The sequence below is a fragment of the Anser brachyrhynchus genome, assembly GCF_964034855.1.
Source record: "Anser brachyrhynchus genome assembly, chromosome: 6".
NCBI classification, from domain to species: domain Eukaryota; kingdom Metazoa; phylum Chordata; class Aves; order Anseriformes; family Anatidae; genus Anser; species Anser brachyrhynchus.
In genome coordinates, this window is record NC_137700.1 from 23,286,649 (window position 1) to 23,303,697 (window position 17,049).

At 45.6% G+C, this 17,049-nt stretch overlaps 1 protein-coding gene across 2 annotated transcripts in view; it reads left to right on the forward strand.

Moving 5' to 3' along the window:
* The first annotated feature begins 12,061 nt into the window (after positions 1–12,061).
* The window catches only part of PAPSS2 (3'-phosphoadenosine 5'-phosphosulfate synthase 2), a 35,148-nt gene continuing 30,160 nt past the window's right edge, over positions 12,062–17,049 (forward strand). Inside the window, exon 1 of one of the 2 annotated variants that reach the window (XM_080598471.1) lies at positions 12,062–12,088. In XM_080598471.1, the coding sequence (XP_080454597.1) occupies positions 12,077–12,088 (12 nt within the window). In that variant the 5' untranslated portion in view covers positions 12,062–12,076. Of the gene's footprint in view, positions 12,089–15,618; positions 15,754–17,049 lie in introns of those variants that run through there. The other variant, XM_080598470.1, reaches the window with a different exon arrangement.

Genomic DNA, 17,049 nt, shown 5'->3' on the forward strand with positions numbered 1-17,049 from the left:
AAAAAACAGTGATAGCTTCCTGACAAGCTTTTCACAGATACTACTGTACTCTGCAAAATGTGTAGAAATATCTTGTGTTTTGAAGTGCAGTGAACATTACACACATTTTTGGGCTTCCAGAATCTGCTGCAGTATTATTTTTCTAGACATTATGACCCACTCAATAAGAAATCGAAGCTGTTGATTTGATAAAGAAGAATTGCAAACATACATCATGCAGTACTTTCTAACCTGTCCTTTCTTGTAGGTATTTAGCAACAGATCCTTATTACTGAGTATCCATTAGTTACTTAATTTGTTAATTCTCTGATCAGTTGTACATAAAAATGAAGGTTTGCCTGCAGTGCTCGTGTACTGAGGATGCAACACTTTCATAAACGTGCTGTGACTGGACTGACATAATCTTTGACCAAAGACTCTTTCTTCATTTCTCAGAAGTATTAGTCTGTAAGACAGTTTGAAATAGAAAACGATTGATGCTGTTTTGTTTAACATACCTGTATAGTCATAGGAACAGATACAAAGTGACTCTAACCATGTCTGACTTGCTTTTTGGAAAAGAAAAACAGAAACACCCCCCTACACATACTGTCTTTTTTTTTTTTTTTAAAAAAAAAAAGGATTTATTATGTATTAAACATTCATTTTGTTAATTGCCTAACTTTTCAAAGAGTTAGTAAAATCTACTGCTAGTTTGTAGTTGCTGGTATGACAGAAATAATAGTTTTTCTGCCAGTTGTTGAATACTTGCTTTCTTGGGCTTGAAGTTACAGGTTATGCCTCCTGATGCTCGGAGTCTTGAAATGGGACCAGCCTGACCTTAGTGGACTGGAGTGAGGGTCTCTCTTTTCTTCTTGCCTCAGCGAAGGGTAGTCAGTTATGGACAAAAAAAAAGGAACTATTTACAAATGCAAGCAGTGTGTACTGGTAAAGCCTACCAACGTATGGTGACAGTAATTGTCCAGTGAGAGCTCATAACTTCATGATTTTAGGGAGATTTTTTTTTCTCCCACCCTTCTTCGTCCTGTGAATTTGTCATATTGAGGCCAGCCAAGCGTTTGTCATCTGTGTCACCATGTGCTGGTGAGGCCATGCTTTTCTTGCGTGTTGCAGAAGTGGGTTTCACTGCACAAGTCCTGTCTGGTTTTTATGTTCCTTTGACGATTGGGAACTGGAACCTCTTTGTAATGCAGCAAGAAAAAAAGTGAGATGTGATCCCCACCTGCACCGGTAGCACTCGTGTTCTGCCTGTCTTTGTGGTCTAGTAAGTAGAAAACTTGATTTCTGAATTGTGTATATTCTGATAGTTTTTGAAGAGGCATTTTCATTGTCTGGAATACCTGCTAGGTCAGAGCTGAGTTCTGCTTCCAGATCTGATAGCAGCGGATGTTTGTAAAGGCATATGGCTTTCTCCCCCCACTCCCCCCCCGCCCTTGTTTGCTTCCGTAACTGGAAAAGGAAGATTTGTACAGAGATTAACTTGCATTTAGGGTTTTTTTCAAGTTAGTTCAGTAAGGAGATTTTTACTGGGAGACAGAGGAAAAAAGGAGGTTTGAGCTGATGGCATGTGGTCTTTACAGTGGGGGATTTTTTTTCTTAAAGTTATTTTCAGAAAGGGTTTGAAGCAAGTGTTATTTTTCTGAGGTACTGCTGAACAGTTTGTGCACAGCTCTTACTGTGTGGCTATTTAATAAAATCAAGTAATTGGTCTTCAAGCAAGGGATTATTGTTGAAGGGCTAGGATTTTTTGCATTAGCTTTTTGTATAGCTTTTAATTAATTTTTCTTCTACAAGGTTCTCCTGTTGCTTTCTGAACCCAAAGTCTTAGATGGCCTTGCAGTGGGATGTGTTAGGTGCTGTGGCTTTGTGAAGGGCCAGCTCCTGTCATTGCATTTGAACCTGGCACTTGCTAGACTGGAAATTCAGTCTGCAGCAGCCTTGATTTAAAAAGGTAACAGCTCAGAAGACATGCTCAATTAACAAAGTTAACGACGTTAATTGAGTATGTCAGAAATTATGCAAGCATCAATGCTTGGCATGTATTCTTGCAGTTGTTAGATTGTTCTGTGTGATACAGATCTTGTTTCAGTATTGTGTTGTCCTGAATACCAGCAGTTCGTCAGAGTCCTTGGAGCATCTGTGTTGGGAAAGAAGTTAAAAGCTCTTTCAGCCTGTCTTTGTAGGAGAGGTGATCCAGCTCCCTGATTATCTTTGTGGTCCTCCTCTGGACTTGTTCTTGTATTTCCATGTCCTTCTCTGGGGCCCCAGGGCTGGGTGCAGGGCCCTAGATGGGGTCTCATGAGAGCAGAGCACAGGGGGACAATGCTGTAACCCCGCTGTAGAAAGCCACCAGATTTGCTGGGCACTATTTGCCTGTAGTGAAGCCATGCTAGCTGCCACCAGTCACCTCCTTATTTTCCATGAGTCTTAGCAGAGTTTCCAGGAGGATCTGCTCCATGATCTTGCCAGGCACAGAGGTGAGACTGACTGGCCTGTAGTTCCCAGAATAGAGTCACTTAGGTTGAAAAAGACCTCCAAGATCATCAACTCCAACCATGAAATCCTGCAGATTAGATCCTGCAGGACTACATTTCACAAACTAACTGCTTTGGCCCTCTGCTTGCTCCCTCTTAACTCATCATTCAGCCTCACCAGGACCTTCTATCCCAACGTATAGATACTCAGTTTCCCTGGCAGACTTTGGTAAGGAACTTGTTGAAAGCCTTTGGAAAGCCAGTAGTCCATACTGGCTGGATCCACATGCCTGTTGACTTTTTCTCAGTCTATAGCTTTAAATAAACAAGACAAGCTTCTCTCAAAGTAACCTGATGGAAGGAAAGCAAATTCTTCCTGACTCAGTTGAGAAATTGGCATGATGCTGGGGGTCTGAGCAGATCATAGCAGTCACATCCATGCATGAAGAGGGAAAAGCCCTTGTATTCCCCGATACTGGGGTAGGACAGCTGAGGACTGATACCTCCAGCGCCTTTTGGGAAGAGTGAGTCCCTCTGTGTGATGGCCATTCACTAGCAATCAAGCCCAAATGGCAAGGAACAGCCCAGGTTTTAAAGGGTTTAATGACATTAACCCAGGGAATACCTGTGCTTGGCTTTAACCAACAGGAAGAGCTGAACTGATTTTTTTTCCACCTTTGAAAGTGTCAAAAGTATTTCCTACTGGGTTAGTCCTAACAATGTTTAAAAGTATTGTCAATCAATGTTCTATGGTTGTTTCTCAAAGAAAACAGTATCCTCTGTATAATGTATTCCTTCTTGCTAGTGGAGGCAATTTACTGCTCACTCTTTGGCTATGTAAAAATACCTGTAAAAAGTGGAAAAGTTTCATATTTAACATTTGTGAAGTTTCATTAACCTGTGTTTTTACTCATGATATTTTTTTCATGAATAATTGGTTTAGTAGAGTAAATGTATGAGAGGTGAATGGCAGAAGGAATATTCTGAAACAATCAGTTGCATGGCTTCAAAGCACGGCATGATAGGAAAATAAGGTAGAAAGGCATTTTAAGAGCTCCTCTTCTCCATCCCCCTGCCCTCTCGAATTGCATCCTCTACCTTGTCGACAGTTTCTCCAAGGCGTTTGGTACTCTCATCGACTCCCCAGCACATCTGTTAAGCGGTGCCAGCTGTCAATGCAGTAAGCGCTTCCCATGTGTCAGAGGAAGGGATTGAGCAGTACTAGACTCAGATCTGACCGTGGTAGGGCTCTGTTGGATACCTTTTTCCAGTCAGAGAGTGAACTACCCTCTAAGTCTGCTTTTCCAACAGGTTCTGTATCTATGGTTTCTTTGCCTTGGTGTAGCCATCACTCACCATGTTTTATGAGAGCATCACAAGGCTTTTCTAGCCTTTGTCATATTGCATCCACATCTCTGCCACAGAACAAAATCAGTTTGCACTGTGATTTGTGTTGGGCAGTAGCTGCAAGCTGTTACTTATCTGAGTGCTGGCTCCATCATGCCTACCAAGAGTTTAATCGATTGTTCTGATATTTTTCTGGCAATTTAAAGTCCAACAGCCATATCTGTAATCCCTGTCTCCTCTAATGCTAGATACCTTTGGCCGAAGCACAGATAAATGACTGGTTCTTAATCCTCTCCAACCAGTCAGCTGTGCTCTTTTATTGTGCTGCTTTTAATTAGGTGCAGTTTATTTAATGCATGTGAAGCATTACTGCTCAGCTTACGGAAATGTGTAGTGGCTCAGGTCAGGGGGACAGTGTGCTGTTCTCAGGGACACCCCACGATTCTCCTGACAGCTCAGAGGAGGAAATATCATAGGCTGACACGTGTCCTCCACAGCTACCATTTTTACAGAATGTCTTTCACAACCCTATCCACGTATGATTTTCAAAAAACACCTAAGCTGTTACTTCCTGGTATAACTGCCAAAAGACAGATTTGTAAATCCTCGTCGCTTGATTTCCAGCCTAACCATAGATGTGGCTTTTGTGTCCTAATTCTGCCTTCCAACATATACTCACATACCTGCCTGGTATCTCTAGAGACGGTGCCTGCGTCTCATTCCAGTCTTTGCTTTGCCAGATCTGGTAAGTTGATCTCTCTTAATCTCTCCTCCTGACTCTCCTTCTCACCTGACTTATTTCTTCTGTGTACAGGCTCTCGTTTCACCTCAGCTGTTTAGAACATGAATGATCACAATCGTACTGTGTTTTCCAGATGAGGCCTTGCAAGTGGCTCAACGGCATTTCCCTTCGTTTCCCTCTTGGGAAGGTTAATCATTATGCAGTTGAGGTTTTTATATTTACTGGTGTGGTTGAGGGCTGTTTTCTGTAGCACTGCAGAGGTTTTGTGCATTGGCTCCCATCTGGTGCTGAAGAACACTCTCGACAGGTGTCACAGATCACTTCTTGTGCATGGGTTTGTGTATAACAGATTTGTTTATAATATAGAGCGTTACTACCTATATTCTGTGTGCCTAGAAACATCTCTATTTGCCTGCACAGCCACTGCTCTGATGATCCAGTGCTGCTGTATAAAACCCAGTGCCTGGAGCCATGTGCCTCCAGCCCTCTCAAGCATGAAGCATATGCAAAGCCCTCGTGAGATTTGGCTTCACAGGAATGCCTTTGGGGTTCAGATTTCTTTTCACATAACCCAGAATTACAGGGCTCTTCTCCAGCCCTTGGAGGCCTTGGTGTGGCGCAGTGTGACTAGTCTTTCCTCTGGAGCCAGAGCAGGCTCTGATGTGGATCCCCCAGCCTGGAAGCTCTCCGGGGATTTTCCAGCTCACAAAGAGCTAGTATCAGCAGGTGTCCCCTTTCCCCCTGCACCATTCTTCTTCTGGGGCTGAGGTCAGGTGAGATGGATGCTCACGTGTCACCCTGCAGCAGATCTCTACTTCCCCTTTCTCCATCTCTGGCTAGTGCGTGTGCTTTCTCCTTGCAAAACCTCTCCACGGAAAATTGGTAGTGAATGTTAAAAAAAGAAAAAAATAATGAAAATTGGTAATGAATGGAAAATCGGTAATGAACTTCCAGTGTAACATGACTGTCCTGAGCCCATGTTCCCTGTGTCCCTGGTCAGTCAGGGAAGAGGTGGTAAATCTTGGTAAGTTAAAGTCCCTTTTCCCTGTGTTAGGTTGTGGTTCTTTGTTTGTTTTTCTATTTTTGTTGGTTTTGTTTGCTTGCTTTTTGTTTTGTTTTGTATTTGTTTTGTTTTTTCTTGAAGGTGTTGCATCTGCTCATTCAAACCAGATTTCATCATGGGACTTGAGGTAAAAGTAAAACCCAGACCGGGACGTGGTTCTTTGAACTGCAGGCATCCAGCTGAATGAGGCAAGACGAAGCAAACTGCAGAAGTTCGTGTGACCTACTTTGTAAGCTCTCTTGTGTAGCCTGTATATCAGGAAACTAAACAGGAGGCGGCAGCTTTCATGGTAAATGAGAAATTGTTTCCGTCCTGTATGACAATAGAGAACTTCATTGTTGTTTTTAACTATATTTCAGTTACTGGGACCACTTGATTTGCTGCAGCATGAATATCAACTGCCGTTGGATCCTGCTGAAAGTTAAAGGGCTGTTAACCCATTTTGAGAAACCCAACTTGTTTTTCTCTGACAGTGATGTAAGAGAGTAGCTCCAAGAGAGTACAGAAATACGTCAGCTAACTTACTGTAGCAGTCCGGTGTTGGCATGATGTTGGACTTGGGAGAGAAGGTCATTGGCTGGGGGGAGAAAAAGTAAGTTTTCCTTCAGGGCTGGGAAGCATAGTGGTAGAGTGGCTACTTGGGTGTAGGTGCTTCATGAAAGATGAGCTACCTTTGTGCAGGGGGAGAATGGAAGTGTCCACTGGTCTGCATTGCGTCCCTTTGCCTCAGATGGAGAAGGGCTGAGGCTTGAACCAATGTCTGCGCAGGAGCCTGCTGAAATCCAGGTGGAAAGATTCAGGATGCAGCAGAGGTCCTGTTATCGCAACAAAGCAGAGCAAACAAATACACGAAGCTCTCTTCTTTCTCCGTCTCCCTACTTTATACTGACAATAGGGAACGAGTGGCTGTTTCAGCAGTGTGACTCCAGGCAAGGTGCTCTGCTGAAGCCTCGTCTCTTGGTCTCTCTTCAGCAAGCAGAACATGCCTCATCATTTTTGCTTAGTGCCTTGCTATCTTTTATGCCTTTCTAAAGGTGGGCTGTGAGCACAGGAGAGCAGATCACTGAAGCACACCTTGAGGAGGTATTTGCTCAATCTAGTGCCATCCTGGACAAGACAAGTACAGTAGCCTTCCACCAACCCAGTACACTTTTTAGGGAATTGAGCTGATGTGAACCACTGAACTGCTCTGGTGAGCTAATGGGCAACGGTGTGCTCAGGACATAGCTGCAGCCTCTTATGAAATTTCCTGGTATAATATCAGTTCTGCTGGGCCCAGCCACTACAAAACAAAGCATTCAGTGTGCCTTTTCTGCCAGGGGAAAGCTGCCAGGAACAACATGGTTGTTTGATCATCTCTGCTGGGTTGCTGAAGATGTGCTTGTTCTCATTGCTGTGTGCCCATTTTCCCTTTGTTCCAATAATTCAATTTATGTTTGAGGTTCATGGGATGAAATATCACTTTCTGTATCTTTGCCAAGGGATTCCTGGAGCACAGTTGGCAGTGTGGACTTAGGTGTTTTCTTAGTGACTTGAAATGGAAAGAAATAGCTAAGAAATAAAGAGACATTCTTTTCTAGTATTTCCTTGTATGCAATATGCATTTTCAAAGACACTGCTTATATAGAAAATAAATAAATAATGAAATGTTTGGATAAAGCTCCCAAAACATTTCACAGCTAGTAAATAATGACAACCTAATAATCTTTAACAAAGCTTATTTCCTCTTATTAACAATGGCTTTTCTAGGAGAGTGGTAAAAAAGGCTTCTCTAAATAACTCTAAAAATTACAAACTTGAGATCAAGTTCACCAAACCTGAAGTCTCACAAAAGAATAAATTAAAAGTTTTCCTTAAGATATTTTTCTGTAGGCATGGTCATTTATCTTAGTTGCTGGTAATGTATGTCTGTCTTGGCTAGAGAACCTGTCTGGTAACCCACGTGGCAAACTGCACTAGAAAATGTAATGGAGAAAAGGCACGACTAAAAGTTAAAATCCAGTGGTGCATTGCAAATCCTAAACCATCTGTCCCCACACAAGAGTGAAGATGAACGAAAATGGGTGAACAATGAAGCCAGCGAAGACCACGGGGTTGTTCACTGTGTATTTATCTTGGGCTGATTGAAAAAGTGTTTGGAGCTGTAGAGCTTATCTTCGTAAGTGGAGTTTGGAGAAGGAGAGGAGTGACGGGTCGGAGCTGCTATCTTGCAATGCTGCTTCCTCTGCAAGAGGATTAGGATGAACTTAGACCTCAAAATGTTGTGATAGGAGTTGACTTTGCTACTTGCCCGTGCTTGCCCATCTGTAACACTATCTGGCCCTACAAAGGTTGCATTTCCTTGGCTTGTCCTTAATCTCTGTCTGACTCTCCTTCTATCGTAACTGCATTATTGACAGTTTTATCCATGAAGATATCAGGCTGGCTATCTTAAGCCTTTTTCTGTGCTAACCCGCTTTTGGAAGAAGACATCTGTGGATTTAAATCTCCTCACCTGGGCGCCCAGATTACAGCAGTCTGTATGGAAAATGAGTCTGTGAAAATGAGCCTTTGGTGTCATTTCAGGAATTGAGATCTTTATTCCAGTATTGTAAAGGCAACAACATAGGGATACGGGCAAAGTCTGTGATAGGACAAGAAATCAAACAGGGCAAAGGCAATGGATCTATAGCAGAGAATTACACACAATAAATAAATATCTTTACTGCAATATGACATATCACAAAAATGATAAAGACCCTTACCTTTTGCTTCGATAAATCAATTTGCTTTGTAAAGTCAATTGTTACTAAATCATTATTCAAGGTGAGTGCAAGGAAAACAGTGCACTTCTATAAGCAGAACAAACTGCAATGTCAAAGATTTGCCTTAGCTGAATTCTTCCATGATTGGATCTACAAACCGCCCCAATCAACTGTGGAAAATTGGTTGGACAGAAATTGCTGGCTATTCCTGAGGTCATTTTGCTGACAAATACCCCTTCTTTTTTAGAGTGTCAGGCTCCCAGGCTGTGATGAACACTGGCTCCCCTGCTGTGCAAGTCACCTTTGCTTGGACATCTCCGTGCTATCTCATGAGGTGATGCTGCACACGTGGCCTGACATCCACACTGGGATATGGAGCTGTTCAGATTGTGGTTTGGGCCCGCACACCCACCCTGCCGGATGATGCTTTGGGTTTTCAATGTGCTTTGAGTTGCCAGCTCCTTGGAGTGAAATCTTCCATCTGAACTGCTTTCTTGATTGCTTCACACGTTGCTGTTGTAGGTGTGCCGTACAAATGCAAAGAGAGCATGAAGTCAGCCTGAAAAATGCAGCTGAGAGCTGCTCTGGCCTCTGCAGGGCTGGTAGAGAAATCTCTAAAGCGTTGTTGGATTTTGAAGACAGGCAAAGGAAAAAAAGAGAAGTAGGAATAAAGACGCCAGTGAGAAAAATCAAGGAGCCCGGTCAGGACTTAGTTTAGAGATCTGGGCATGGAGTGGTGCTGGAAGGATGTGACTAATGTTTGTACCTGCTCAAAAAAGGAGGGTGGAAGAAGCTGACGTGTAATTGCAGAATGTTCACCCTTTCCCTAATGATTGTGGGATTTGTTGCACGTTGGCTTGCTGTGTGGGGACATCATCCCAATGGCTGGACCAACTGCGAACCTTCAGAGCTGTCAGTTGTAGGCTGGAGAGCATGTAAGAAAATGAGACTGTGATGATGAGCATTAGCAGTTGTGTCACCAAGGAGAAGCAACTAAAAAAACGTCCTGGAAATCACGGATCCAGGTTGTTTAGCATGAGTTCTGAAGCGCCATGAGAGGTGTGTGGATGGAGAAGGGGCAGCGTGCATGCCAGTCAATGGGAGCCGCAGAGCACCAAGGTGGCTGTGAAATTCTCATTAGAGGAGGAGAGAGGTGTAAAGATGGTCCCATGTTAAAAGCTCTCTTCACCCTTGTTCTGTGATGTGGTGGTGTGGTACAGAAGGATACAAAGATGTCTGACAGCTTAAGCTAAAGTTTAATACATCTCCTGCCTGGGTAATAGGAGGCCATCGATTGCTATGATAAACTTTTTTTCCCCTCCAACTCTATCCTTTCTTCCAAAATGAGAGCCATGATTTTTTGCTTTCCTTTTTTGCCTTTTTTTTTTTTTTGACTGTTTTATGGTGTTCTAAAGATGCAAAGTCCTGTGCTGGTGCAAAACTTGTTTCTGGTTTGGGCTCCTTACTCCCATTGTGAAATCTTTGGCAAACTGCTTCTGAACATAGGATTTCTGGCTATCTGTAGCCGTCCCCAACAGTAGTGGGTGTTGCTAAGGCTGGAAGTTTCTGTGGATGGTTTGTTATAACTTCTGGATCTTTTCTCTTGAGCAGCTCTCCCAAAGCTGGGGATGATCCTGTTTTTGAATTATAGAACGATTTCCTGCTCTCATTAAAAGGTTTAATTGCTTATGCCAGCAGCCAGTGCCCTGCCAGCCTGCATGGATGGTCAAGCTACCAACACACTGTGCTGTGCTTTGCTTTGATATTTTCTGATCTGATGTCTCATGAGCGACATTTTAGGGCTGCAAATCCAGACTTGAGTTATACACAGGATTAAAAAAAAAATTGCTTATGAAAAATCATGCGTGAAAGGTGAGGTAGGTAAGCAGGAACTGCTTGTTGGGGCAGTTCTGTATCAGAGCTGGTATCTTTGTGGGTATGACAGATCACGGGGCTGATGCCAAAGGTATTACGAGCATTAATTTGTGGAAAGTTGAATTTTGAAAATTTTGATGAGCATAATTTGTTAGAATCCCAGTGGCTGAGTGATGCTCCACCAGCTGGGGTGACAGCCTCCCTTGGGGCTCTGTTGTCTGTATTTGTTCTTGGATCAAAAGCTGGTGAACCCGGGTCTGCCGTTCATAGGTGTTTCTGCACTGATTTCCCCTGTGGGCTCCCTCCTGAGAGTTGTCCTTATAATGTTTGTCTTCAGTGCAACCTCTCCCTCACTGTTTGCAGACGAGCAGTGAACCCCAAACCACGTTGCCGAGGCTGTTCTTACATCGCTCTGCCTCGGGCTGGTTGTCATCTGACCAAACCTGGAGAAGCCATGAAATGGGGCATACAACTTTGTCTTCATCACCTGTGAAACTGAGCAAGCTGCTCAAGTTGAAGCAAGCCACTGAAGTTGAAGTCTTCGTCTGCAGGTTCCCTAGTGTTGTGAAAGCTAATGAAACAGGAAACATAGTGTGGTAGTGGAGTAGTTTGAGGATTGCTTGTAGGGCTCATATAGCCTGGTACGCAGGAGAGCTCGACTTCCACGGCACACAAGTTTGAGCCTGGCCATCCTTCCTGCTTCCTCCACCCTTGGCTTCTGCTTTCCCAAACATACAGCACAGAGCAGGTGGGAGCCGCTGAGGGAATGGCATCACTAGTAACGCTGTGACTGATCTTTGCACTCCTTCTCCTGAGGCTGCGGTGTTAATTTGGGCAAAGCTTCTGCTGCTAGATATCAGCAAGGTGAGGGAGGTTGTGCAAGGATGTCAGGCTATATAGTCATCCGAAATCAGGGGTGGTGACCCCCCTTTATATCTTCCATTTGGGAGTGTACTTACAAGGAACACCCTTCTTCCACAACGCTTGACTGAAGGCTGCAGTACTTTTAAGGTTGGTACCATCCTACGAGCAAGGATGTGACCTGTTTTAATTTCCACCTCTGTGACCCTGCAGGTGGGCAAGGGCTGGGTGACAAAATACTTTGTTGCTGTTAAATCTCTTATGCTAGGGATGATGAGGTGGGTGTCGAGGAAACCAGCGGTCGTGCTGGGCACACAGGCATTCAAGTGAGTATTGACACTTTTGGGTAATTTCTTGGGTTATGCTAGGATGGTATTTTTGATTAGGAGTGGGAAGCTATCTGTAGCAAACACTTCGCAGGCAGTTGCTCACAGGGCTTGTTTGGTGGAGTTATATATAGATTTTCCTCTCTGTGGGTCCTGTTAGTGGAACAGTAGGTTGCACAATGGGCTCTTCAGAGAGCTGTTTGTCTAGAGATTTATTGCTTCTCTGAGATCAGAGTGTCAGGGTATTATAAACTTTCCAAGGGAGTGCTGAATAATCCCCATTCTGTGTGCACTAGGGCAGATACCCAGTGAATAACTTGCTTCTGTCCCTCCCAGTAAGGAGGGAAACAAAAGTCTCGGATCCTGTAAGCAGAACGAGAACACCCACAAATAAAAATATTCTCTTTAATGCTGTAGCATATATAATAGGGCTCGAAAGTTGCCCAATCATTCACAAAGCAGTTTTTTACTGAGCAGGGAGGCTGCTTCAAGAGCCCTTTTTTTCTATCTGGAGAGATTTTTAACCCCATCTGCCTTGCTGTGATGCTGCTTCTTTCACCAGCTGTGGTAGGCTGGGGCTCCTACAGCTCGTTAAATAGCCTGAGAGGTTCTTTAATGAAATTAATTGAGTGTCACTAATTCAAATGTCTCTTGAGGTAAGCAACTAGATTTTTTTTTACTGCTTAATTTCTGATTCTGATGATATATAATCTATTATTTCTTTGAAAAGCACACACAAGTTAAATCTTGAGGCAATAGCCATATACTTTTAATTATTTGAAGTTTAATATTAAAGGAGTTCACACCATTTTCTGCATCATGCTGGAAAAATGGAGGAAGAAAAAAAACCAATCTTTTTAATGCAAAACATTTCTTACTTGCTAAATTCTCAGGCAAGTTATAAGCAGTCAGTTTAATTCCTAGAAAGGAGATATCTTTGATAAAGTATGAAATGAAGAGTGATGCAACAAATGCAGATAACATTGACTTGTTTCCTGTCTCACTGATAGATATCTGGGGGAGACATGGAGGTGTTAAACGCACTTAGTGTTATTTTTTCTGTTACGTAGAAGCATGACTTTTCTGTCTTTTCCACTTATCTTTCTATTGTTCATGTTTAATGAGATAGAACTTATTTTTCCTTCAAAATATGCCTGTACTAAATCTAGCTGTACTTCAGGCTGGGCCTGGAGGGTAGTAATCAGGGGCACAAAGCCCAGCAGGTGGCCAATGGCTAGTGGTGTACCCCAGGGGTCAGTACTGGTTTCAGTCCTCTGGAGACATCTTCATTAATGGTCTGGATCATGGGGTATTCTCAGGGGAATCTCACCAATGTCTATAAACACCTGAAGGGAGGGCACAGAGAGGATGGAGCCAGGCACTTTTCAGTTGTGCCCAGTCAAGAGACAATGAGCACAAATTGGAACACAGGAAGTTTTATCTGAACGTCAGAAAGCAGGCCTGAACAGACCAGAATGTTTTTATAGTGGTCTGTCAGTACAGAAGTCTCTCTTTCTGTCTTTTCTTTTACAGGCCTCTTCTTATTGTTCCTCTTTCTTCATTAGATGTATTTCCCTACTCGTGGTGGTCTGTCAGGCACTTCTAACTGTTTTTCTTTACTGACACTGCACAAAAGAAAGTTAACATGGGGTGTGTGTGTGTGTAAAGATGTGAATTTAAAATTTATCCTGTTTAGAAGGAGAATATTGTATGTTTTTATCCAATTAAAAAAAATCACTGAAAAATAATAGGAAATTAAGATGTGTAATTAACTCATCAGAGATGATAACATGTTCTGCTGTGTTCTTGTAGAGCAGAGCCACAAATGCAGTGACAACTGTGGTTAATCTGTAATCACCTGTGTTTTCCCCAAGATTTTACATGGCTTGCCTGCCAGGTCAACATTGATTTGATCACTTTTGAAGCTCTCATGTTAACAAATTTACTTGAATCCACATGTAAATAAAAGATGAGATGCTGGCTGTGGGTTCTCTGGTTTGGGCATGGCATAAAGTTGCTTCTGAGCACCAGCTAAACAGACCAAGCAGCTTTAGTCAATGTTTGGATGCCACTGTGCTTGAGAGAAAGCTTACCAACACCTTCCATTCACTGTGCACCCCTAGGCTTTGTCATTTAGCACATCCTTCTCCAGATGTCCTACACAGGACGGGGCAGAGCCTGTTTCCTGCCTGGGCAATGGTTGCGGGAGGGTTCCTTTAACAGTGCCCTTGTACCAGGACATGCTTTTCCAATGGATAACACGTTCGTGCTTGTTTGTTCTTCCAACCATGCTTTATTGTTTTTATGGCAGGAGCTTAATCTGCAGCTGGACAATCAAAAAAAAAAAAAGCAGTCTGGTAAAAGGCATGAAATGAGAGAGCCTAAATTGTGAGCTGGGTATTATTTAGTCAAGTTGGTCCAACATGTAATGTGGGTTTAACTTGAGTTACACTGTGGATTAGTTCATTTGATCACACTGTATTAGCTGCTTGGCTTCAGGAGTTGGTTGAACAGGTGCTACTTGCCTCCTTCCATCGTTCCAGTCCCATTCCTTCACCTGCAGGTCATCCTTGCTCCTCTGTCCCCACACTGGGCCCCATTCCTTCTCCATTTGAGGAATTCCTTTTATTCCATTGTCTTTCCTTTTATTCTTCCCTTGGGGTTTCCCATTTTCTGTTTTATGTGTCCTTCTCCCACTTATTTCAGGAGCTTTGCAAAAGCCCACTATCCTTTTCCCTCTAGGGGCTTCTTTTATGGCATCAGCATCTTAAACTCTTCTGAAAAGAAGGGCAGAGATGAACCAGGAGTATTTTTATGGTGAAGGATGTGAATGGCTGCTGGTGGTTGCGTGAGGAACAGGTACCAGGAGATGCCCACAACTCCCATGCCCAAAGTAGCATTTACATGTTGGACCTAGAGAGAGTGCTTGTTCTTCTGGACAGGATTAGAAGTTCGTTATCTCCTCCTGGGGGAGAAACAGGACTGTTTGCATAGCTGTCCTCACAGCCCTGGTGGATTGGTAGGGATTGGGGAATGGGAGTGGTCAGAGGACAAGAGCAATGCTGGATGGGGCTGTGCATTCTCAGGCTACGTGAAAGAAGTCCAGCCATGATGGGCAAAATTACACACTCTCTGGGAGTGTTTCTTCCCTCATGGGTCATCCCAAGGATGCTGTGTGATTTACTCCACTGGGATGTTGTCTGTCCTCCAGTTCAGCAAAGTCCTGAGATCTCGGCTTTTATAACAGTGGAAAGTTCCACAGGTCTGTTGTGTATTTCCTGAAAAGCTATCAGGAGTGGTTTCTGATTGATTTTATGTGCTGGTGGACTCCTGCGCGTTTCTTTCCAACCTTCTCGGCATTTGCAGCGCAACCTGGCCCAACGGTCAGGGGCCTGAACACAGAGATGCTCGTTTTTTGGTAGTGCTGTTACTCCTCAGAGGCGACATTTTGGCTGCGGACTTGTGTCGCGTGGCGCCCTGTTCCTTCGCTTTGGGCCTGCCTCTCCCTGAATGCACACATTGTCACTGGGTGTGAGCCGGAGCCATCATCACCCTCATAGGGGTGGTGGTGAGCGAAGATGAATTTTACCCAAGAGGCGCAGCCAAGCCAAACACCTGTTTCGGCAGCAGCGACCTCAGTGAAATGGGCCTTTTTTCCCCCGTGTCCTGACTGTGCCTCTGTGACAAGCCAGAGAGAAGCCCGACTGTGTGCGGGACCCTCGTCTGAAGGCAGGGTTGGGTAGCCAAGCCAAAACTAATAGGGCAAGTCCCAAATGGTCGACCTGAGTTTATAAATAACCAGGCCTTGGGGAATTGTAGCCTTGTGCCTCAGCTCTGCGTGAAGGGCCGGCTGCGAGCCCTTGGACGCTGCGTGAGGAGCTGGTGCAAGCTCTCACCTCTGTCGTGACCGACTGGAGGTGCCGCAGCGCCGTGACTCGCCCACCCACGGGACAGAGCACCAAGGTGTCGCTTGTTCTGAACGCAGCTGTTTTCCCAGCAGCGCGTCCTTTATCTCGCCACGCCGGTGCCCGTCGCAGGGCTGTGGGGCCGCTCCCCAGCCCACCACGGCCGCGCCGGGAGGCGGGCGGGCGGGCCGGGCGGCCGTGAGGTAACGCCGCGGTGCCCTGCCGAGCCCGCTCCTCCTCCGCTCCCCGCCACGTCGGTGGCTGCGGAGGGAGGAGGAGGAGACGGAGGAGGGCTCAGGGTGAGAGGGGCCGGCCCGGGGCCGTGCTACGTGTCGCGGGAGCCCTTATAGCGCGCTGCCGCCGGGCCGGCCCTGCCTGCCCGCTTGCCCGCCACCATGTCGAGCAGCCAGCAGACGGTAGGGCCGCGCTCCGCCGGGGCGGAGGACGGGCCGGGGAGGTGGCGGCGGCGGCGGGGCCGCGGCGAGGCGAGGAGGAGGAGGAGGAGGCAGGGCCGCCGCCGTCCCGCTCCGGTGCTTCGGGTCCCGCCTGCCTCCCGAAGCCGCTGAGGCAGCCGCCGGCTTTCGGCAGTGCCAGTTCTCCGGGGACGGGGCGGGGGGGGGTGGAGAAGAAGAAGAAGAAAAAAAGTTTAAGAATTCTGATAGGCAGGGCAGTTCTCAGTCAGAAACGGGAACCGCAGCGCTCTGTCGCGGGCAGCGTCGCTCTCCCTCTGCCGTTTCGGGACGCGAGGTGCCAGTCCCGCTGGCTGCCCTGGCCGCTGGCAGGGGTGCGGGCATCCCGGCCGCAAGCCTTGGGCTTTTTTGGTGGCTGCTCTCCTTCTGTTTCGCTGCAAGGTTTTCAGGTGGTTTGACGCATTCAGAGCGTGTCCGGGTGGGAGCGCAACCCAAGCGGCGCTTCACGAAGCGCGCCTCTGTGGCATCCCGAAAACCTGTGCTGTAGGGGTTGTTTCGGGGAGGTGCAACGTGTGGGCTGTGCACTGGAGGATTTTCTTCGTTCTTGTGACGGGAGAGAGGTGTTGCTGAACTTCCAGAATAATCCCTCTGCTCTGCCTCCACCCTGGGTGGAAAAATGACCTTTATAAGCAAGATTGTGGCTGATCTTTGTACCCTGGCTGTCAAAACAGATGCTAGCTGTTGACAGCTGTAAGCGTATTTTCATGTGCTTGTCTGCCAAGCTCTGCAACAGAGTAAGATCTCGCTAATTGTAAGAGTTTTCAGTCGTTACAATGAAACCACGCTATTATCCCGTTAGTGATCGCGGTCTGTGGCCAGGGAAGCATGGTGCTGTGCAAAGCAGGGCTGCAGGTCTTGCTTGCTATGCGGACTTGTCAGCCCCTTGCTTTCAGCCATCTCAAGTCACTTGGAGGCACAGGACAAGGCACTGCCTTTGATAAGACTCCTGTTGTTGCATGAGAGCGAGGGAACGAGCTGCGCTAGCATGCGGTTATTTGCACATGTGCACGAGGCGTCTTGGATTTGGTCTTGGTGAAATTTACACGGTACGGGGCAGGAAGGTTGAGGCATCTGTGGTTTATCAGAGATTTTGCCTAAAAAAAGAGCAGGCAAGAGCATTATGCGCACCTGCAGCTAGTCGCCTAACTATTGTAGCTCAGAGGAGTTTGAGTGTGGTGGTGAATTTTTCATGACATCTTTTGTAAGCAGGACAGCCAAGACAGGTCCGATTGGAAAAGGAAG